The sequence below is a fragment of the Pygocentrus nattereri genome, chromosome 29 (genome assembly GCF_015220715.1).
Source record: "Pygocentrus nattereri isolate fPygNat1 chromosome 29, fPygNat1.pri, whole genome shotgun sequence".
Lineage (NCBI taxonomy): Eukaryota > Metazoa > Chordata > Actinopteri > Characiformes > Serrasalmidae > Pygocentrus > Pygocentrus nattereri.
The window spans coordinates 8943491-8968151 of record NC_051239.1 but is presented as its reverse complement, the minus strand read 5'-3'; the positions used below and the strand labels follow the sequence as shown (position 1 = coordinate 8968151).

Here is a 24661-nt window from a genome sequence, read left to right as displayed (position 1 = left end):
TACCACGACTTAATTATGTTATTTCCACACCTTACTAAACATGCTATTTATATAGGACGTCACCAGCCGGGCTCTGTATGTTCCATTCACTCTGGTTCATTTCTGCTCTTTTTCCAGGCATCGCAATGTCAACTGCAGACATTCAGATGCATTCCGGCTTTTAGGACAGCACAAACCAGATGCTAACACCAGTGCAAACGCAAGAAGCAAACTGCAGTCTGCATTTTCAGCATCTGCATAAATGTGATTTTTCACTGAACTATTCCTTCAATACTGCCACAGTGATGACAAAACACATCCGTTAGCACTGGGAAAAACATCAACGTGAGCAAAGAAAAAGCAGCAAACGTCGGAGTTGCTCCGTCACCAAGACAGGAGCTTCATTCACATCGTACATTCAAAAGCGCTCCAGAACACCATACAGCAAGTGCACTGAACATCCACAAATCAGTTAACAGACACTTCCCCCAGACCCCCAGCTGAGAAGGCCTGTCTAGTCGGAAACTGATGAAATCTAATGAACTATTCCCACCTGCTGTAGCGGCACATAACGACTCTATGTGCTGCTAAACCTTCGATTATTGTTTGACGAAAATGTAGTCAATCAGCCAAGACATGTCTGCAGTCATAGGTTTGCTTCTTTAGTCTTGCAATGAAGCTACAAGGCTAACGTAGCAAAATAATGGAAGTTTATAGCATCAATAAGTTCAAACAGATTTGCATACATGCTTTTTCAGACACTGTATGCCATACATGGCTATGAAATGGTATGACATAATGACATAAGTTATGTCATACAGTGTAAGAAACCACACACACAAATCTAGTTGAGACTATTAAACCCAACTGAAGAAGCAGTCCTTCTAGCATTTCTTGGCTGATGGGACTAAATCTGGGAAACATTTGAGTTTTCGCTAAATTATTCCATCCATCAGAGAACCGAAATCAGCCTTTCACTGGGAGAAAAGAATTGGGGCGGATTGTGGCACGAGCAGCACATGAAGGTAAGAGTGAGGGTAACTGCTAAAACAGCCTTTAACCAAATCCCTGGCTTCGTACAGGTGGATCAGGTTCAGAAACCCAACGTTTCAGTTCAGCCAAAGAATCTATTCATTTTCCCCTTGGCTGTCCAGTCATCTGCCATCTGCTTCAGAGATTCTTGTAGGTTCGATGTGTTTCTAGAAACCAATAAAGTAAAATACCTCAGTCCAGAACATGTGTTGGTCATTACATCAAATATACCATCTACGGTCAGTCACAAATCTAGTATATAGTATTAGTGGCTCTAGAAACAAGAGCATCTAAGGGTTACTAAAGATTACACTCTTTCTCACAGATTTAGTAGTAGAAGAAAAGTAAATGTCAAAAGCATACTGCGGCATTCATGCGGCCCAGAGACAGTTACACGTTTTTTTTTTTTTCGTTTTTGTGGAAATGGTGGAGTTTCCATACAGATTTCGGCCCACTTTTCAATATCTTCAGATACAATATTGCTTTGACAATTTTTCCACAAGCTGAATTTTTAAAAAAAACACGCATGGAAAATTGGCCTCGGTTCCTAAAGCGAAATTACAATACTCACCTAAACGATACTTATACACGTCTCCGATAAACATGCACATGCAGACGATGTGGTTTTAAGCTTAGAAAATCTGGCATGGAAACTCCAATCCAAGCACACATGGGAGGTGTGATTAAAAAATAAAACCTTTTTCTTCCCCTTTGTGGCCAGAAAACGTGAGGGTGAAGACGAATAGACGACTATTTTATGATTTTCCCCTCTGATTAGTAATACGGTAGGGGGGTTCTTGGTTAAGGGTGCTACCTACGGTCACCTGTGAACATTCAAAGCATAAGAAGACATGGTGATAGAGAGAGAGGAACAAAAGTAAGGCCTTGCCTCAAATGAACCGATATTTGAAAACAAGCTAATCATAAACTGTCCATATAAGCTCATGAAAAGAGCAGCCAGGCAGTGCCACCTGAACGACTGAAGTATTTTTACTCCTGGGACTGCAGTCATCTTGAGTCAAAGGGAAGGGCCATCAAACACACAAATACCCACTCAAGACATGTAACAAAATATGCTTGTGTTGTGCGAATGTGAATAGGGCTGCACAATATATCATTAATCTTTATTGCAATGCTGGCTTTCACAATAGAGACACAGTCAAGCCTTGCAATGTAAATAAGCCCTTAAAGAGGCACTCATGCATGAATAGGAGGGAAAACTCCCTTCTGATGATGCATCTTGAAGGGGGGAACTATAACTGTCCCTTTAAACAAATCACTATATTTTGCTTTGAGTGTCGTGACCAAAGTTCCAGATGTTTCCAAGTTTTTTTGTGGCTATTTTGATGAATTAAGTTGTATATGTGATCCAACAAAGATCATTTTTGCAGGCCAATCTTTAACTACAGCACTGTGCAAAAGTGAGAAACCACCCTTCATTTATTAGTCCAAGTTATTCATTTTTCAGGAGATATTTCTGATAGAATATCATGCCTTTAAGAAGAGGAAAGTAAGGGTAATAAGCAAAAAAAAAAATGGATTTCAAAAAATTGGGGCCCCTAACAACAGTGCAAAACCTGGAAGACCACCAAAACTGACCTCATCAAATAAACAGCACTTAAAGCTTTCATCTTTGAGAGAGAGGAGAAAAATCAAGCTGCTTCAGATCTGAAAACATCCACAGGTGTTTCTGCCCATCCCTCCACTGTGAGAAGACGCCTCGGTGCTCGGTCTGAAAGGATGTGTTGCTGTTCAAGAAGCTCTTACTGAAAGAAGGTCGTAGACAAAACAAAGAAGCTGCTGGTGTTCTTTAGGTACTCTGAATGTGAGATTGCTGGGATTGTGAGAAGCAGAAAGTGCAACCGACTTCTAAGACTGAACTTTGCAGGTGTGGAAAAATATCCCTGCAGATTTCTCTGAACAACTGAAAGCGAGTCTCCTGGAAAGAACGGAAGTAGTAGTCGTTGGGGCTACTGTGTATTTTTCTGTTAACAAATTTGAAGGGTGGACTTTGCACAGTGCTGTATGTCACATTAATACTTCACTAACATATGTCATATATATCGTGCAGCCCTAGTAACATATTGTTACACATATATTGTGTTGTTTAATTAAATAATCACATGACTGAGATTCCTCTGCCTGACAAAGTGTTTTTGTGTATAGATATATTTTAACTTGATAAACAAGAGAGTTTAACTTAAAAATGATGAAAAGTGGAGTTTAACTGTTTCGTGCCCTGAGTGTATAGCGTTACATGTCCAACACACGCACACATACACAAAACCAAAGGGTATCCACAGAAACTCAAAGGAGAGGATGTATCTATCAGAGAGGCCAAGCCCTTCACCTTCATCCAGGAAGTGGTGGCATGGGCGCATTAACGAATCCGAATGAGAAAAACAGTGGAAACAGGAACACTGAGAAAGAGTCAATCACAATAACAGCAGTAGTAGTACTAATAGTCAAAAGAAGTCTAATTTCCTGGGTTTGTGGTAGCCTGGTGTCCCGTTTTCCAGAGAAGTTTCCTGTTTTTTTTCCAGGCTCTTTTCAGGCTCATGTATCCAGGCACCGGTCCGGCAGCAGCTCGCAGCACGCGGCGGCCGACGTTCAAAGGTGGTCTCCGGTCTCTTCCCCTCCGCTCTCTGCTTCCTCCCAGCCAAAGGTTTGGTGTTGATCTGTCCTCCACCTTGTTCTTTCGTCCCGTGTCAAAAACGTTAAAACAGGTTCCTCTGTCCGTTTTGCTCGCTGCAGTGTTCCAGCAGGTGTAGGCACTCTCACATGGCGTACTTTTGCGTCCATTCTCTCGCTAGTCTGTTGTACCTGGACAAAAAGAGGAGAAACAGATGCTGTCACATAAACAGCTCAGTCTGTATGATGCAAAATGACTTAATAGACTAGTAGTGAAATATTCAATAGCATATTTGACCCTTCAAATCGTCCATAGTAGTCCAGGCTGAAATCCAGCTGCTCGTGTGCTGTGTGTTGTCAATGGAACCAGACTTTTTTAAATATAATATTAGTTTATAGTAACACTGTCAAACAATTTATCACATTTGTCTAACTACCACAAATTTGGCTCTAAACAGAAAGATTTCTGTTCCATTATGTAATAGATATTATAATCCATTCATTACTTTTAATAATTCAATAACATCATTTTTTTATCATTTTTATTCACATTAACCTGAAAAATCCACAGGTTGAGCAGTTTTCAACTTTTACCACTACGTCCAGTGAGAGCAGCAGTGGCTGCATGTTCCATCCAATGAGCGTATATATCATATAAATCACATGTACAGTGAAAGGTTTCAACTCCTCCACGATTGTAGCCTCTCATTCTCGTTCATACGGCTGGTGGATTTTTATTACAGAGACGCCTCTTGAGGGGAAGTGCACTTCAGCTGGGATTAGGGTACCTGGCCTACAACTAGGTTTCAGTCTGCACTACTACAGTTTGAAGAGTCAAATTAGGAGAATGTGCTTAAAGTTTTTTAAAACACGAGTAGTGTAAATAATTTATTGTGTTAAGATGTTAACTTTGACCACCTAGTTCACATCATGGTACTGAATTCTGATTGGTCTAATGTGTGTCGATGTTTTACAGATCTGCTCTTCTAACATAGTATAATCATGTATTTCAGTTTAGACCACGGCACTGTAGAATTCTCGATTCTGACGGGTGAAAATGTGTGGTTTAAATCTAGTGCCACAGCGGTGAGTAGTATTGTGGGCTGCAGGGCATCGTGGGTTTGTATCACAGTGCTTGTTCTCATCGACAGTTGTAATATATTACTTATTAAAATGAAAACATTGAACAATATTTAAACACAACATCCACTAAAATACCACAATATTAAACATACATTTTATGTCCAAAACGTTGTGGACGCTGCTTCTTAATAATGAATTTAGCTGCATTATGGTGTACTTGCTGCTGACACAGGAGTTTAAATGCACACACAGCTTGTATAGTCTCCATAAAAGAGCTTTGAAAATAAAATAGGAGGCTCTGGAGCTGCTGAATGAGCCTAAGGTCACCATGTCCAATGCCAAGTGTAGGCAAGAGGGGTATGAAGCCCCTCAGCCTTGGGCTGTGGAGTATTGGAAGTGCATTCTCTGGAGTGAAAGAGAACCAACCAATACCTTGTTGAGTTGGAGTGGCGTTTGTGATCTAGAACTATTCATCCAACCTCAATACCTCATCTCAGTAGTGCTCCTGCTGCTGAATGCAATCAAATCCTCACAGCAACGTTCCACCACCTCCATAGTCTAAAGCCTTCTCTGAAGAGCAGACACAGTTACAGTAACAGTGGGGGACAAACTCCTTTTTAATACTCTTGATTTTGGGATAAACACTGGATGAGCAGGTGTCCACAAACTTTTGGCCATACAGTGCAACCTAAAACAGATTACAGTGTGTTGTCCTTGCATAATCGTTGACAAGTTGGTATAAGCAGGGTAAACTGATTGACGATGCATGGTTATAAAAAATTAATCCACTCCAGGGAGGTAACTCATCAGACAAGCCTGTTGCGGATTAGTTTCGTTTAACCGTGCACTCCGTCACAGCTTATCCCTTACTTAAGTGTTCTCATAAACAGCTTAACATATACTAGTCCTACATCTGTTCTAACAGGTAATCAGATAAGCACTCTGCTATAATGTTGGCTGTATTACTGGAGTCTCACTCACTTTTCTCTGTCAGCTTTGTACGTGTGTGCAATCTCAGGCACTAGTGGGTCATCTGGGTTCGGATCACATAACAGCGAACAGATTGAGAGGAGAACTGCAAGAAAAGAACAGCATGACCTCAACACACGTTTACACTGTCACACTTATTTACTTCACGGTCATAGGTGTTAGGCCAGAAACATACTTTATGCAAGGACGTGAACGCAAATGACAGCGCTCAGCCAACGCACTGCAAACGCTCTGTCCTTCTGCACGTTCTTAAGTTGCTGTGGAAGTTAAAATACTCAGTACTGAAGGGGGCAATAAGAGTACAAATTAGAGAGGGATCTACTGTTATTCCAGCAGCCTCAACAGCTAAACATGGACAGCAGAGGAGAGTGAGCTACTTTACCTCTTCTCTTGGATTGGAAATGTGATAGTTAATCATATTTTTTTGCCATCTTTGCGTGAGACTTAAGTGGTCATGTGCTATGGCTGGCGGTACAGGACCGCTTAGTCAGGCTTAGCTGTTGTTAAAGCGCCCCTTGCTGTGATGCTCAGAATGCAGCTCGCCCTTACGTTGCATTATGAAATGCGTCTTAACACATTTTTGAATGCAACCATGTGTGAAACCCTGTCTGCACAGCTTGAAGTCTGTCGTCTGCGTTCGCTTCCTTGGGTGGAGTATGTTTCGGCCTTACAGCAACAGTTCGGCAAAAAAATCACATTCACATTTTCTTCTTACACTAAAAGTCACTACAGTCATGTTAAGAAGTACATGTCATGTAATGTTTTTGATCTTCAGTTAAACAGTATGTAAAGTTAAACGTAGTAGAACGAAAACAATAGAATATTTGACTCTGCAGTCATTTATTTAAAAAAATAAAGTGAAATGTCAAGTAACTAGTGTTGCCCTGTTACTGTAAGTGTATACCAGTTTCTGACATCTACTGCGATACATTTTTGCCCACTCTACCATACAGAATTCTTTCAGCTGTGCAATGATAGCACTTAAAAAACAAACATCAACTCGATAAGCAGAATACGGCAAAACAAACAAGGCAAAAATGAAAGCCTCTGTCAGCATGCTAATGCTATTTGTCGCCTGAGTGTTTGAAGTTATGAAAAAATTCACAACCAAGCAAAAGTGCATAAGCCCATGGCACAAACTGTAGCCTATATATTGTAATAATTAGATTCAGCCAAGTGCATCCCAAATTTAGTTTCTGTTACAGCCAAGAAATCTCATTTTGCAGCATCATTAATAAAAAATTAACATCCACAAAAAGCCGTGATGTTATTTGTGATGCTACATGCTTTATCTTGTGCTATTGCAGGGGTTGGCAACACGCAGCTCTTCTACTGTCCTGTTGCGACTCCTCAGCATAATTCAATTTTTAGGAAATAATAAAATGACCCTCCTTTGCAGAAAAATAAAGCGCTGCTGATCGTTCTAACAGTTTTAACAATAAATCGTATTAAAAGCTGGAGTTAATGTACTGTATAACTGCTAAATCACCCTTTAACCATGAAGGTTAAAGATTGCTGGTCACCATAGCAAAGCAGATAACAATCTCGCCTACACAGAAGCTAATGAAAATGCAAAGAGTAAGATTTAAGACAAACGTGAATAATTTGGACATAAATGGACTTTTTTGCATTTATAATCACTCCAGCTGGTTTCCTGATACATTTAATCTGCAACGAGAAACTGTCAAACACTAAAAAGTCATGAAGCTAAAGTCAGTTTCTCATTCGCCAGCTTCTCAGCAGGCACCATTTAAGGTGGAATGGGAAAATTTGAACAAGAAGCTGGTGAATGAGAAGTGACTTCAGCCTCGTAAAACAGTCAAACATTGAGAGACATTTTACAAGAAAAATTTCTACTTTTGAGGAAAGGTTTCCTGACTGAGATGTGAGAAAAGTGGCTATAGCTGAGCTAAAACTTTTCGTTTGTTAAATTTTTGGCCTTTACTAGTACATCAGCACATACTGACACATGTTTACTGTGAAGACGGCAAAATGGACATAAAATATTGTGGCTCACAAGGTGGTTAATGGCTCTTCTTTTTCATTTGGGTGCTGACCCCTGTGCTATTGTTTAAGTGTCATATATTTATATAGATCACAATTTCAACGCATCCTCAACTAAAGCCTTACCTTTCGATACAGTGAGGGCAGGAGACCACTGGGACCGCAGGATATCGAGACAGATGCTGCCGTTACTGTTGATGTTGGGGTGGTAGATCTTTGTTGTGAATGCAACCTGCAAACAAAAACACACAGATTAAGAACATAACACTGCCAGCTGTGCTGGAGACTCAGAACACTTGGCTGAGATTTGTGATTCACCTTAGGAGGTTTGAAGGGGTAGTCCGTAGGGAAGTGGATTGTGAGGAAGAAGACGCCGCCTTGATACGGACTGTCGTTCTAAAAACATTCCAAAGAATGAACCGTCAGTTTACTCTTAGATGTCGGTTTGCCAGAGATAACAAAAGCATGTTGTAATTTTACATCAGTTATGCATTGACAAAGTTACGACTGTTGTAGCCAGATTATCTTACTGAGCCTAGTCGACATGTTACAGTGTCTTTACAGTTGTAAACAATTTAACATGTTGAATCAATTTTGTCAGCACCTTGTAAGACCCCCTTTGGCTGAAATCACAGCCTCCAAATGGTTTTTGTGGTCTTTTTATTCATGATGTATGATTTTTTTCCCCAAAGTTTTCTACTTTTAATTCAGAAATACTCATAGGTCGTGCACATACATCATGTCTGAGATCTGAATACAGATTTTCAATAATCAAGTCGGGGCACTGAGGGCAATTTCAAAACCTTAATCTTTCTGTTTTTTGGTATATTTCATGGTTAATTTTGAGGTGTGTTTAGAATCTTTTTTTTTGTTTTGTTATATCAAACCGCATTTCTCTTTCAGTTTCTTCACTGACTGTGGGACGTTAGCTTCCAGGATTTATTAGAAATTTTTGATTTTTACATTTTTTGATTTTACATTTTGATTTACATTTTCTATGCCACTGGCTGCCACCCAACCGCATGGCATTATAGATCCATCCCCATGCTTAACAGCTGACAAGGTGTTCTTGTCATCAAATGCTTTTTTCTCCAAAAACACCTTTGGTCACAGCAGCCCAAGAGTTCGATTTCTGTTCCAACAAAACATGTAATTTGACCAAGGGTGTCTAAACCTTTGCAGACAACTGTATATGAGTCATAGCAGTAAAAGTAATGCAGTATGTTTATAACAAACCTCAAGTGTGTAAACAGTATGAAATGAGGAAAGAAAAGAAAACTGAGGAAAGAAATAGCAAAACATCTCCAAGGGAAAAACAAATGTACTTACCGGCCCCATTATTGTTGCCTGCCAGTGAAACACTGAAAAACATAACAGTATCATTATATTTCATGAAATAACAGAGTTACTACATTACAGTATCTCAGTGATGTCAGGGGTGTGGTGGTATTGGCTGCTGTTGCATCATCTAAGTACAAAATAAAGGGTGATGGCTGGAAAGACTGGATGCTAAGTTGCATTTTCATGCAATAATTAGTACAAGTATTCATTCAGTCACTGATCTGGTCATTTTTTCAGTGCTTACAGTCTTCTCCCACTGGTCCTGCTGAACACTGGGCAGGCGGGTCCCTCTGTAGGTCTGTCAACTCCTAAAGAGGAACAAAAATACCAATTTCAGTAAGGAAGCAAACATCTCACGGTGGCTTTACATCTTATTTTATATCCACATTTTAACCAACAGACTTCAGTGTGAAACAAAAAAAAAAAAAAGAATTTGTCTCAAAAAAAAAAAATCATTACAAAACTTAAAACTGCAGAAGTATCCAGTAAGGCCGACTGATGTTTTGGTTGGCCGATAATATTGTTTGATACTGACAATCTGAATTTTTATTAACATTGCTGAGAATGTGCGATTATTTATTCAACTTCTTTTCAATCACAAAAACATGGCAAAATCTAAAACTATATAAAGCATTTAAATGAAATGTTAATGAAAATAAGAAATCGTGATTTAACCCCTTATTCTCCAGGGCATATTTTGTTCTGAAATTTATTTTGAAAAACTCCCCTCAAATTAACAGAACATCTGTTGCTATATGCTCACAATTTACCACTGAAAGCCAAAAATCTTAGACACTCTTTGTATTATTTTATAAAAATCATTTTTACAGCGCAGATCACTGAAGAGTCGCCGTCTGTTTATAGTTTAGAGCCCAGATTTGTGGAAAAATGGGTCGACTTTCAGTAGAAAAAAAAATTGTGACTTCAGCTTCTTTTATTATAAGGGTTTAAAATTACATCACCATCTATTTGACTGGAAAGAAGAGTTACAGCTCTCATACGATACCCAGCTTCTGAATTAGCTTATGAAATATGAAAGTTATGAAGAATATGATTGAAGTGCTGGTGGTCCCAAGGAGTTGAAGAGGTTAAAACACAGTTTCTTTCACTCTCAATTACAATGATAGCTTCTAGCTCATCAGCTTCCTATTCGTATTTTAATTTCCACCTTAAATGAATTAACATTGAATACAAAGCTTTGATTGCTTCCCTGTGCCAGTCTTTACATTTACATTTACGGCATTTGGCTGACGCTCTTATCCAGAGCGACATACAATTTGATCATTTTACATAGGTAGGCCAAGGTGGTGTTACGAGTCTTGCCCAAGGACTCTTATTGGTATAGTGTAGGGTGTTTACCCAGGTGGGGATTGAACCCCAGTCTACAGCGTAGAAGGCTGAGGTGTGAACCACTACACTATCCCAACAACCAGTCTTGACAGACGTGTTTAAACAGTCTGAGCGGATCAACGCTGAAAATGTTGGTTATGTTGAAATGTTTCACAGTTTCTATGAGGGACATTAGATCAGTGATTCATAATCACTGTTGATATTGAGTATCAAGAGGAAACACAATACCCAGTAATTTCTCCACTACAAGTTTGAGAGCACTTGCTCAATATGCAGACTACAACAGCCAGTGTGAATAAAAATCTAAAAAACAGTGGAATTGCCTTGAATGACAGTTCTCCATTGTCGGTTTCTGCACTGACCATGGAACATTAGAGTCCAGGAATTGCTGATATTTAGTTGACTTTTTTTTTTCTTTCCCTACATTTTCTGTACCACTCGCTGCCACCCAACCCCAGGGCATTATAGATCAACTCCAATGCTTAACAGTGGGCAAGGTGTTCTCGTCATCAAATGCTGATCATTTTTTCCTCAAACATCCCTTTTCAACAACACATGTAATTTGACCGAGGGTGCCTAAACCTTTGCGTACAACTGTTTATGAGCCATGGCAGTAAAAATAATGCAGCATGTCTATAATAAACCTTGAATATGTAAACATTATGACTTGACTAAAGAAAGAAAACTGAGAAAAGAAATTTCAGGGGAAAAAAAGGGGGACATTGGATTTCATGGCAAATGCTGTACCCTAACAAATGTAATAATTTTAGATGATTTATTTCACACAAAATGTTTTTATTAACTGTCAGATGTTTCAGCGCAGCGTGTCCTGAATTTCGGTTTCAGCCAAGAATTTTCATTTCAGTGCATCACTAGTGTAAATACAACTGCCAGACTGGTTTGGGTATTATGCCAGATATTAAAGCATGTATATCAGGACTGGGATGAAAACATCTGATTAGAACTTCAGTCCAATCTAAAGTGTCCAAAAATATGATCTATAAACATGTAACAGAAGGTTTTTGGGTGGACTGTACCAAACGGACATTCTGGTCAATATTTAACTGGTCTTTTGCACACAAAATACCATCTAAAGAATACCAGGCCTACAGTGGGTGGGGCTCTGCTTGCCTCCGTTTGACGACAGGAGACGCAGCACAGAAAACTCAAGAAGCAGAGAACCGCTTTCAAAAAGAATTTTCTAAAGAGATTGTCTCTGGACCTTTTCAGAGGATTAAAACAACCCCAGATACATAACACAAACAATACCACAGTGGCCAGAGAGCACAACAGTAAATACTTTGGAGTGGCCTACTTAGAGTCTGACCTAATTCCTAATAAAAACATGATGCGTGAGGTTAAAGGCAAACAGTAGATCGTCAACAGGACCTGTTTTATAGAGAAACAATGATCAGAACCACCATTAAACGGCAGTTTGGAAACATACAGTCACTTTCCAGCTGATTCAACACTGTTATAATAACTCCGAATGCAAATGCTTACAAATTCTGCATTTCTGCTCTTTTATAAAACAAACTGTGACAGTAGGCTCGCTCCTGTGTTTATTTGCAAAAAGCATAGTTTCTACAATTGGCATTTGGCCCAGTCTCACAGCACTGAGTTACGATGAAAGACGTGAAATGCTCGCCAACATCCACCCTGTATTCTCTGGCTCTACGTGGTGCATTTCTAAACGGACTGATATTGGAGCGGGAGCCGGGAGCACTGCCAAAAAACACAACCATTACAGCCATTTGATAGTATTTTACAAACAATCCACAGAACCATATACACAGTAGTGTGAGCAAGGAATCACACATACCACAAGCATATTACGCTGCATAAACAATGTCAGATTTGTTTTCATGAAGCTTATAGAATGTCTTTTTCCATCCTTTCTCATTTCTCAATTCTACTGCAGTTTAATGTACTGTATATCTGTTACACAGTGTCTAATCTAATCCTAAACAGCTGATCAGCTAAAACACATCTGGCATCCAAAGTTGTTTTTTTAGTTTTGCACATAGGCAACTACAGCCAACAGGTAACTGAAGGATACTGTGCAAACATCTGAGATCACTTTTCATGTATCTAATTTCCAGTCAAAGCATCCATCAAGTACAGGTTATTCATTATCAGTGGTGGACAGTAACCAAGTAAATGTAATTAGCTTCTGTACTTAAGTAGTTTTTTCGTGTATCTGTACTGAAGTTTTTCCATTTTAGGCAACTTTTTCCTTTCACTCCACTACATTTCAGAGTCTAATATCTGACTTTTTCCTCCTACATTTTGAGAAATCTGTCGTTCCTTTTGGTTTCTGTGTGTATAAAAACGTAACATGTCAAAATGAAAGAAGCGCAAAGCCAGAGCACCAATCAGGGCCCAGCGGTCACTTTGTTTAGAGCTGGTTTTGACCTGTTGGTCATACCGACCCAGTGCAGCACGCGGTTCAACGTCAGCGCAGCAGCGTAAAACTTTGGGAGAGTCTGTTCAACATAAATGATGAACTAACCTAACTTTGTGTAAATAGAGCTCAATATAGAAATATGTCCACATATGCAGTCGAGACTGACGCGGCTTTTTCTGAATTTCTACAAACACCATTTCATTTTATAGTAAATGAGTTTGGGCTGGTTTATGTTTATGAACAGACGCCTACAGATCAACATAGTAAAGGAGCTCATCTGTGATCCTGAGTTTAAAGTTGCATATAAATCTTAAACTGAATCAAAAACTTATTTCAGAGCCACTCGGTTCTCCCTGATGGAAACTGTTTACCTTCAGTGTTTTGTGCTTCTGATCATTTTAATAGACGTCAGCGTCACTAATTAATGACGTTCTATTAAAAGACTGGTTTACCAAGAGAGACGCTGGAGGACTTTCACCTGAAATGAGTTCATGAAGCAAGATGTGTATAAAATCAAGCACCTAGGCCTGGGTCGGTGGACTCTGAGGCGCACAGTGCACAAAGTGTGCGCATGCGCGAACGTGCATGCTGCCTGTTACAGTAGCTCCCGTTCATGTTCTTTCGTTCTGCAATTTCCCCCTGGGATCAATAAAGGAATCTGAATCTGAGGTCACCAACTTTCTGCAGAGTCAATCACTACAGACCTCCAAACTTCATGTGGCCTTCAGAATAGCTCAAGAACAGCGTAGAGAGCTTCATGGAATGGGTTTCCATGGACAAGCAGCTGCATCCAAGCCTTACATCACCAAGCATAATGCAAAGTGTTGAATGCAGTGGTGTAAAACGCTGCCACTGGACTCAATCACGCTTCTCTGTCTGGCAAACCGATGGACAAGTCTGGGTTTGGCGGTTGCCAGGGCATTGGTACTTGTCTGACTGCATTGTGCCAAGTGTAAAGTTTGGTGGAGGGGGGATTATCGGGTGGGGTTGTTTCTCAGGAGTTGAGCTCGGGCCCTAATGCTTCAGCACCAAGAGATTTTGGACAATTTCATTCTCCCAACTTTGTGGGAACAGTTTGGGCACGACCCCTTCCTGTTCCAACATGACTGCACACCAGTGCACAAAGCAGGTCCATAAAGACATGGATAAGCCAGTTTGGTGTGGAAGAACTTGACTGGCCTGCACAGAGTCCTGACCTCAACCCGATGGAACACCTTTGGGATGAATTAGAGCGGAGACTGTGTGCCAGGCCTTCTCGTCCAACATCAGTGCCTGACCTCACAAATGCTCTTCTGGAAGAACGGTCAAAAATTCCCATAAACACACTCCTAAACCTTGTGGAAAGCCTTCCCAGAAGAGCTGAAGCTGTTACAGCTGCAAAGGGTGGGCCGACATCATATTAAACCCTATGGATTAAGAATGTAATGTCACTCAAATTCATATGCATTTGAAGGCAGACGAGTGAATACTTTTGGCAATATACTGCATGAATAAAGTGGGTCAAAAAGAACTGTTTACCTGTTTTATCCTGGCTACTTGCTCGTGGTATTGTGCTAATGACTGCCAGCTGGCCAACGAGGGTGAGCTACTGTTCAGGACAGTGTATCTTGTTTGTTTACAGTGAGAAAACAGTGAATGAAACAGGTTAGATTGATGGCCTGAGCCTGATCTTCAGTGGCTAGACAGTAAAGAAAAGGAGTGGGAGTGGTGCCGGAGGTGGCGGCCTTGACCCCATCTTTGGTGGGGATGGCCTTCCACAGCTGCTGAAAAGAATCCTAGAGGAAACACTGAAAGCTGTAATAAATTAAAGCGGAGACACGTTAAAAATGTATACTTAGTTGTTGAAGTTTCTGTTAAATATGTTTTCTGCTTTGTTTCCTGACACCAAACAACGAACTTAATTCCACTTTGACTGTACATTTAATAAATTAATTACAGTCTTTGACTAAATCATCACACGTTTATCTCACAGTAATAAGAAATAGGCTTGCTAATGTGGTTTATGATAATGCTCTTATTATAAAAATTCAGTCCACTGTTTTTAGCTATGCCAAGCTTCCATTACTTGTTAACTACATTAGCCTTGTAGCTCTGGTATAAACCTACAGAATGAAATTTGGGTCACCTGGTTTTCAGGGACTACTGATTTTGAAAACTGTGTACTTGTTTTAAACCACGGCGGCCTGGTTTACTCTCATACGCTGCCTGGCGTGGCATGCAAGCGGCCTGACTCACGCCTCCAGAAAAGGCCCCTCTAAAGTTAGCTGCTGGAGTTCAGCTGTCAGCTACGAGCACTTTCAATAACTCCAGCACGCTGGTGTAGGTTTCTCACTCAGATACGATAATTAGCTCCAGCAGGGCTGCTTACACACCCTCTGCCAGACTACAGTGCACAAAAAGACCCCAACTACAGCCAAACTACCAAATAATTAAGCCTTTATAAATGATATGTAAACACATGTAAACAAACTAAATTTCATTCACGTCGTCCTTGTCATTTATAAACCTTGCAAGTTCTTTTTACTGATTTTTACAGCAAATTAAAATTGCAGCTGCGCTTTACACTGTGCAAATAACAAATGGGCAAAAAGAAGTGGTCCAAAATGACTCTGAACAAAACTGCATTACACTGACGTAAATTAAAGTTTCTTTCTTTTATTTTATTTTATATATATATATATATATATATATATATATATATATATATATATATATATATATATATATATAAATACACACACACACACACACACACACATTCATATACATAGCTACTGTTGGAACAAAACCTTGTATCTCCAAAATGGTAACTTCACAGGAGAAGGAAAAAAAACATACTTTACTTTTAATGCAAGTTAATGGAACCAGGATTTTTTCCAAGTAATTTTGGGCTGTTTCTTTTGGTCTATTCATCATGAAATATACACAAAATGTAAAAGACAACACACATTTTCAAAGTACACCAAAAACTGAAAAACTGTAAAAACTGAGATACGAGGTTTTGTTCTGGCAGCAGGGATACACACACACACACACACACACACACACACACAGACACACACACACACACACACATATACAGACCTATAGACACACACACACACATCTATGGCTAGAGATATAGCTTATATAGAGAAATGACAAACCACAATCATCACACTACACATATCCTTACACTGAACACATTCTTAAACGCCAAGTACAGCGATTAACAGGGTCGAAACTCTGAGGTTTTTTTTGGAGGCAAAAAAGAGGCAGATCATGTTTCTGGTGGTTTCTGCGAGAGCGACGGTGGACATGTTGCTATTTACAGCTTCAGTGTCCTGGCCTCCCTTCAGCTTTTAACATTTTAAATGACCCGTACATGCTACAGGCCACAGCTCGCCCAGCTCCCAGAGGACAACTCACACAGACCATAAAGTTCACACGTAAGAACTGCAAGGAGATTTACGCTGGAAAATCTACTGTGATTAAGACATTAAATTTATAATGTCAGCCTTAAACTTTGGTCCGTGTTCAATAATACTGGGTACAGTGATTGTTTCTTCTAGTTATTATGAACCACTGTGGGAGTTACCAAAGGTCGTATGCAAAAGTTTGAACACCCCCTGACAAATGACAACTTAAGTTAACACATCCTCACAATTTTCTTGCAAAAATTCTACTTCTCTGAGTTGACATACTGGAGCAAAATAAATATTCAGAGGTATTTATCAGAGTTTAATATACTGGAACTAAAGAAAACATAACGTGTGCCGTATGTTTTGCACAGACCACATTTTAATTTTCCCCAAATATGATAAATTCACCCCTCAGCCTCTTACTACTACTATACCTACTACTGTACTACAGGGTGATTCAAATCAATACAGAGCCATGCAGTGAATTGTAAATTGGTTTAAATGAGCATAAAGTTTGTAATTTTACAAGGTCTCAATATGAACCTCCTCCAGCTGTACAGACAACATCAAGGCCATTCATCCCATACTGGATTGAGCATGTCGGGTGTCGCTGCACTCACGGCTCTTTCAATGCGATTTCGGAGATCATCTGGTGCTGTGGAAACAACGACGAACACTCTGAGCTGTTGGAGGTCCACTCTCGATAAAATCACGTTGCAGCTATGACAGATTCACTCTTAGTGAAGAGGAGATCGCAGAACGTTTCTGCTCAGGGTCACGTCTCCTCACAGACTGAAGGGAGACATTTACGGTGACAGTCAGAAACTCTACGACCCCCTCTGGCAATTGGTATGTGATTGGTTCCTAGACGCCCTTTCGGTTGTAAAAATATGGCACTTTGAAATTTGGCACCTCTGCATTTAAGCCATCCGTGCAGCGAAACACCCACATACATGCACACTAGTGAACACACACACTAGGGGGCAGTGAGCACACTTGCCTGGAGCAGCGGGCAGCACTATCCATGGCGCCCGGGGAACAACTGGGGGTTAGGTGTCTTGCTCAAGGGCACCTCAGTCATGGACTGTCAGCTGAGGGGATCGAACCAGCGACCTTCCGGCCACAGGGCTGGTTCCCTAACCTCCAGCCCACGAATGCCCTGTTTCTAGTCTATGGTGTTTAGACAAACGTCTCATACTGCATCTAACGTTACGAATAGGGGTGGGAATCTCTAGGCACCTCACAATTCGATTGCGATTCAGAGGTCCACGATGCGATTATAAAACGATTATCAATGCATCTTTTTTTTCTATACCAGATTTCTTTCTTCTCACTGTGTGAGGACCCGGTATTTTTAAAGCAAAGTATTTCTAAAGGTCCATAATGAATTCACTTCCAATATCTTTTATTAATAAAAGAATTCTGTAACCTCAAACATTAAGTATAAGACGGTGTGCCTCTGTCCTTGATGTGCGCCTCTCCTCACTTAAAAGGTGATCACATGGTGACAGGAGATTTTTCTTTACTATGTAAGAACTATGTGATTTCTGTTAATGGGGTTAACAAGACAGCTATTATTTCATAAATCCATTCCATTAATAACCTTTCAGCGGTCAGCTCAACGCAAAGCTGCCATTCAAACTGGACTCTCCACTTTGAGTACAGCCTTAATAGCAAACTGAACGAGCTGCTTTGTAAAGTATCGCATTGATGCTGCCCTGCTGCCATTTTTCAATGTGAGTGACTTACTCTTTTTGGGTGGATCTGTTTTTAAGCGTTTAAATTAACTGTGAAACCACTTTACTTGTTGATGACCCTATATTTAACCCTGATGAGCGCTTTATATTAACCTCGATCATAATAATAGCTACAATTCATACACATTGGTTGAAATTCTCCAGAAAGACCACCTTCATATACGTCCTTTGCCCACAGATCCATGTAATGTAACATGTAACACATGTAGCCGGCAGAAATTTAGAAAATATTGCTTTTCAGTTAATATTAATATTAATATTCAGTTAATATTCATTTTTTCTTTTCTCTGTTATTTTATAAAGGGATATTTGCCAAAAAAATCTTGAATGGTTGAATTAACCTAAATTACCCTAAACTGAGTCTCTCACATCCAGCAACTAAATGATCATGAAATCCTGACCTGATCGGTCCAAAGCAGGGATGTCGCTCTTATCCGCAAAGGGCCGGTGTCACTGGCAGACGATGAAAATTAGCTCACGGGATGATGTTTAAACCGTTTTGGGACTTTTCAGCGACGACTAGCTTAACATACACTTAACACTCACAGTCTGTAAAACATAGTAGCAGAATCATGAGCATGCCAGCCGTCCAGGGCCTCTCTCAATAGAACGATGCTTGAAATAAAACAATCTTTAATTTGCTTTAAAAGAAGCAGTTTTCCATAAAATTTCTACAGCGAGCATGATGCTAACTTCCAGCAGCCTCTCAATAAGAATTCCTAAGTAATATTAATGCCAAGCAAACAATTCAAGCCTGAAAGCTTTCCTGACTTTATGTGTTGGCGTTTTCGCGCCTTTTCGAGCGTGGCAGTACAGACGAGTCGCGCCTGCCTTGTTCAGTGATGTGACGTCTCATAGCATCAGAACCAAATTAGGTTCCAGGGCACAGCGATGATCCCGATAAAGCAATGTCATTAATTGTCTAAAATTACGGTTTAATAGCTATTTCTCCATTAACGTGCATGCTGGTTCTGAAGATGCTCCAGTATTAATAGACAATAATTCAATGCAAGTTAACACAAGAAAACCTGATCACAAACTGAATTCACAGTCATATGTTTTATATTTCAGGAATGACGTTTATTTCTAGGAATGAGGTGATGCTTTAAAACATTACATATTTAGTTACATTTGGCATTTACACTCTCACAGACAGAGTGCACGCATAAAAGTATTTATGGACACTGTATATACTCTGTGTATTGTTATCTGGCATTTTGCCATTTTTATTATATGGTATATGGTAGAACTAAAATTCAAAAGAAAAATGTAACATAAACAAAGCAGTTAAATATGTTGCACGGTCAGGATTTCATTTATGGATGACGGTATTTTTTGGGACAGTCCTGGAAAAAAGGTTTGTCTGGAGCCACGATGTCTGCAAGTTTTCATTCTGTGGCATCCCGGAGTCTACTCATAAAATCAGTCTGAGTGTTCAAACAGCATGTGAGCTCCTGTTTTGTTGGAATGAAAACCTGCAGCCACACTAGCCTTCGCGAACACGACAGGCCTTAAGAGGTTTTGTGCAGTTCCACTGGTTACAGAAGACATTACATTTGTTAATTATATACAGGTCACACCTTTCTTGTCAAATCAAATTGGCAGTTTCTGTCATTTTGTTAAAAACTCGCATTTCCCTGTGCACAAAAGTGTGGTTACTTGATAAAAACTCCATTTGCTTCCATCAATATCTGGACAGGAATGGGTTAAACAGGCAGCATCAAGTACAGGTGAACATGATCCTTAATCCCAGATTCACAGCGAGGTTCAGAATTACTGTGTTATTCAAAGAAACTCAATGAAAAGCCAAATCCGTCAACCTAAGACATGCTGATGTCAATTAAAACTGAAAGGCCTTCTTGCTGAGGGCTTTATGAAAGATAAAAATACGGGCTAAAAAGATTTAAAGAGGAATTCAGATTTTTTTCCTGCATAATTAAACGGATAAGACATGAACAAAATCATTTGGGGTGGTTTGATGTGAAATGCTGCCGACTAGAGAAATACATCAAGGCAGAGTTCCTCACAATGGTGGTGGTAGGAACCAGACATCTGACAAGTTTAAGCCTCTGAAAGCTCCATCACAGATGTGCAGCTAAGCAGCCCCCAAAGAAGCCTTGATTTATACTATTTTACCCTCACATATAAAACTCAGAAGACACGGTAGATAGTTTTGGATAGTAAATAAAATGGCTGTATTTGTGTCGTAGACTTGGTGACTCCTTGTTCAGTTGAGTCAGTACGTTTCTTTACAGTGAACCATTTCACATCAAACCACTCTAAAAGAATTTGTAATATCTAAACAGCATCACTCAGATAAGAATTACACCAACTTTTAAAAAATTAGGGTCCAATTTACTTTTAGGGAAACTAAGGCTGAATCTTAATGTGCTGCACTACAGGTCAATGACTTCAACACCCGGAAACAGTTTATCTGGAGTGGTCCTTTGTAAATGATTAATAAATTGTTAACGGATTATCAATAACACATCAACAGCATATCAGCAAAGTAGCAGTAGTGAAACATCTGAGTACAGTGAGGTAAATATCTTAAAAATGTTCTGTTGATACGTTACTGACACTGTAGATGGTTTGTTAATATGTTACTTCCATCACACAAAATTTACCCAAAGCCTAAGCCTAACCCTGGACCTAACCCTAACCTCAACCCAAAACCTAATCCTAACCCTCACCCTAACCCTAATCCTAACCCTAACCTCAACCCAAAACCTAATCCTAACCCTCACCCTAGCCCTAATCCTAACCCTAACCTCAACCCAAAACCTAATCCTAACCCTCACCCTAGCCCTAATCCTAACCCTAACCGCAACACAAAATCTAATCCTGTCCCACACCCTGGCCCTAATCCTAACCCTAACCTCAACACAAAATCTAATCCTGTCCCACACCCTGGCCCTAATCCTAACCCTAACCTCAACACAAAATCTAATCCTGTCCCACACCCTGGCCCTAATCCTAACCCTAACCTCAACACAAAATCTAATCCTGTCCCACACCCTGGCCCTAATCCTAACCCTAACCTCAACACAAAATCTAATCCTGTCCCACACCCTGGCCCTAATCCTAACCCTAACCTCAACACAAAATCTAATCCTGTCCCACACCCTGGCCCTAATCCTAACCCTAACCTCAACCCAAAATCTAATCCTGTCCCACACCCTGGCCCTAATCCTAACCCTAACCTCAACACAAAATCTAATCCTGTCCCACACCCTGGCCCTAATCCTAACCCTAACCTCAACCCAAAATCTAATCCTGTCCCACACCCTGGCCCTAATCCTAACTCTAACCTTAACCTTAACGCAAAACCTAAGCCTAACCCTGGACCTAATAATAACTCTAACCTCAACGCAAAACCTAATTCTAACCCTCACCCTAGCCCTAATCCTAACTCTAACCTCAATGCAAAACCTAATTCTAACCCTCACCCTAGCCCTAATCCTAATTCTAACCTCAATGCAAAACCTAATTCTAACCCTCACCCTAGCCCTAATCCTAATCCTAACCTCAACACAAAATCTAATCCTGTCCCACACCCTAGCCCTAATCCTAATTCTAACCTCAACCCAAAACCTAAACCTAAACATAGCCCTAACCCCAACCTCAGCCCAAAATCTAATCCTAACCCTCAAACATTATCGACATGTTACTGATAGTCTGTTGAGTGTCTGTTTGATCTAAACAGGACCACTGAAAATAAAGTGTCACCCAAGCAGTGCATTCTCTGTCCAATACAGGGCCTTTTATATTCAGCCATAATCTGACATTTGGAGCACCACCTGGGTGCAAAAGCCACAGTGTCAGGACCTGAGCAGACTATACAGGGAGACTATACAGGGAGTAGGGAGCCATTCGAGAGTCAGACTACACTGAAACCTCATTCACACATAGTGGATCTACATTCACTCAGCCCTTATTCCCAAAAATCAACAGTGATCATCAGACATCTATAGTGCCACATAACACTTCTATAAAAATCCGTTATACATGTGTCTTCTATAATATTCCCATAGTACTGTACTATAGTGTGTAGTAAACAACAGTAAATGTCCTACTTAACTATAAGTTTCCTATAAAACTCCAGGAGAAATTCCTGCTGTATTACTACAGATCTTTTCCATAAGGGAAGCGTCTGAGTGGACTGACTGTGTAAGTGGACCTAACACCGTTTCTGACCGGCCCCCAGCTGAGGAAAAAGAACCATTTCACACAAAACCACTCTGAATGATTCTGTTTACTTCGGAAAATTGCCAAAATTGGTGGAACTGCCCTGTGGTTTCATATAAAACGATCCATTCTAGAGAAACTTGCCCTACTGTGTCAGAACTCTTAACCATGGTGGTGATAGGAACCAGACGTCTGAAGACCTTAATGCCTCCATAACAAAGTGATTGCATGATATATTACGTAATCATTACGAATAAATATGCCTAAATACCTAGGACACTGTTTTAGGATACGTTTGAGAGGAGGCTTTGGGCCGAAAATGTCATTTGTCCCACTACGCCAAAAGTACACGCAGGCTGTTGTAAGGAAAACAGTACCCAAGGAATTTTGTTTAGATTGAGATAAACTGGCTATATTTGTATTGCAGACATGGTGACCTCTGGTTCCTATCACCACCACTGTAAAGTAATTCTGTTGACAGGTTTCTCTAAGATGTACCATTTTACATCAAATCACTGACTGGCTTCCCATATGCAGCAATATGGAAAAATCAAGTGGGATTCCCCTTTAAACCTGGATGTAGTCCTGCGCTGAGAGGTGGTAGCTGTGAGGCATCGTGGTAAATCTGTTAAAAATACCCTCCACTGTCCCAGTGCCCTATTTGCCAAGCCATATATGGCCACACTGACATTCAGTGTTTGGCAGCTTGGAGCAGCTGCTGCTGCTGCATTCCCGTTCACCACCGCGTCTGAGGAGAGCAAACAAGCTGCGTTTTCAGTTCAGCTTGTCTGAAGTTGGAGAGCCACCACCATCCACACAAACCACAACATTTACGAAGCCAAGGGCAGAATAAAAGCAGCTGCCCAACCTGTCCAACTCCCCCTACGACCCGTGGTTTGTTTGTGTTTGTGTGTACTTTCAAAACGAGGCTGAAGTTAGCTTCTTTTTGGAATTTTCCGTTCCACCTTAAATGGTGCAGCAGTTACAGTACGGCGCCTCAGGCGCCGTACTGTAACTGCTGCACCATTTAAGGTGGAACGGAAAATTCCAAAAAGACAACTGACAAATAAGAAGCCAACGAGTTAAGGATATTACACCGTAACCCAGAGGCAACAACGAAGGTTCCCGATGACCGATATGCCTAAATAAATACCTGGACCTGTGATTATACAACATGAAAACTCAAGGCAGCTCCCGTTAAAACAAACGGATCACGGCGATGGATGGATGGATGGCGAGCGTTCATCCACCACCGCTCGTCCATTCGTCTTTGTCTTTAGACGAGCCCTTTTCAGAACAGGCTTGGAACAAAAATACTAGCAAAAGGAACACGGTACGAAACCTAAAGACTAAAGGACTCGGGGAAAAGGCAAACCCCAGCTTCGCCATTCGCCGTACGGGCGGTAAACAAGGCTCCTCACTCACCTTTTGGATCCTTTTCAACGCCATTTGCTCGCTGTATTGCAGCAGCAGCCTGTATCACTGTATCAGTCTACACGGCCTTATGCAGTTTGAATGGGAGAAAGCTGCTACTGTTGTTTGTCCTCGTTTTACTTCCAGCTCTCAAAAGCGAGGCCTGAAACATTTACACACTCGTTTGAGCGACAGCGGCTGTGATTTCGGTAATTCTTGCCCCGCTCTGCCCTCACTGACAGCTTTTTGGTGGGGTACAAGACAGCATAAGCTACTCTCGCGATACTAAGCGACCAGCAAGGCCTCCGAGATCTATGCTGACGAGAGTTGAGACGGGCCGATGGGAATTGTAGTTTTTTTTTAATCGTCCACGTACTGGTGGTAAACACAGACGTTATAAAGGTTTTGTTTGGCTGGAAATGACAGCCTGCTGGCGTCGTAGCAGAAATGGCCGCCGAGTGGACATATATCATATATATCGCTGCTGTCTGAAGAAAACCTTGCATCTCCATTTTTGTCGTTTTTCGGTTTTTGACATAATTTGAAAATACCTGTTGTTCTATGCATTGTGTGTAAATTTCATGAAGAATGGTCCAAATGTCCCAAAATTACCTGGAAAGACGTCTGGTTCCATTGACTTCCATTAAACATGAGGTATGTTTTTTCCTTTAACTGTAAAGTTACCATTTTGGAGATACAAGGTTTTCTTCTGACAACAGCGATATCAATGATCCACCACTCAAATAGTACATTACTGTGTGTTGTGCATCTACAGAGCGTGGTGTGCATGATTGCGTAGTATGTAGTGTGCTCCTGTGGTAAGTGTGGTTACATAGTGTACATCTACAGCATGAAGAATATATTTATATTTATCCAATATCGAATTTAGTACACATCTATAGAATATGCAGTGCAATAATATTAGGTATGGTAGACCTCTACAGTATGTACTACGCGTTTATATTCAGTATGTAGTAAAGCTTTTTATTGTTGTGTTAAATGAAATCACAATATGCTTTTCTGACTATCACCAGTTCTTAAAGAACGCTGAACAGCTAATTAGTCCTGTTGAACTGGGTTAAGCA

At 40.4% G+C, this 24661-nt stretch overlaps 1 protein-coding gene across 1 annotated transcript; it reads right to left on the bottom strand.

The window, feature by feature from the left end:
• Nucleotides 1-1380: 1380 nt before the first annotated feature.
• ube2d4 (ubiquitin-conjugating enzyme E2D 4 (putative)) lies at nt 1381-23855 on the bottom strand. The gene is made up of 7 exons (XM_017696260.2): nt 23589-23855; nt 9305-9368; nt 9049-9080; nt 8038-8115; nt 7846-7951; nt 5707-5800; nt 1381-3834 (listed from the first exon to the last, which is right to left on the bottom strand). Exons 1-7 carry the CDS (start codon nt 23610-23612, stop codon nt 3789-3791), a joined length of 444 nt encoding a protein of 147 aa, XP_017551749.1. The 5' UTR covers nt 23613-23855; the 3' UTR covers nt 1381-3788.
• Nucleotides 23856-24661: the final 806 nt, after the last annotated feature.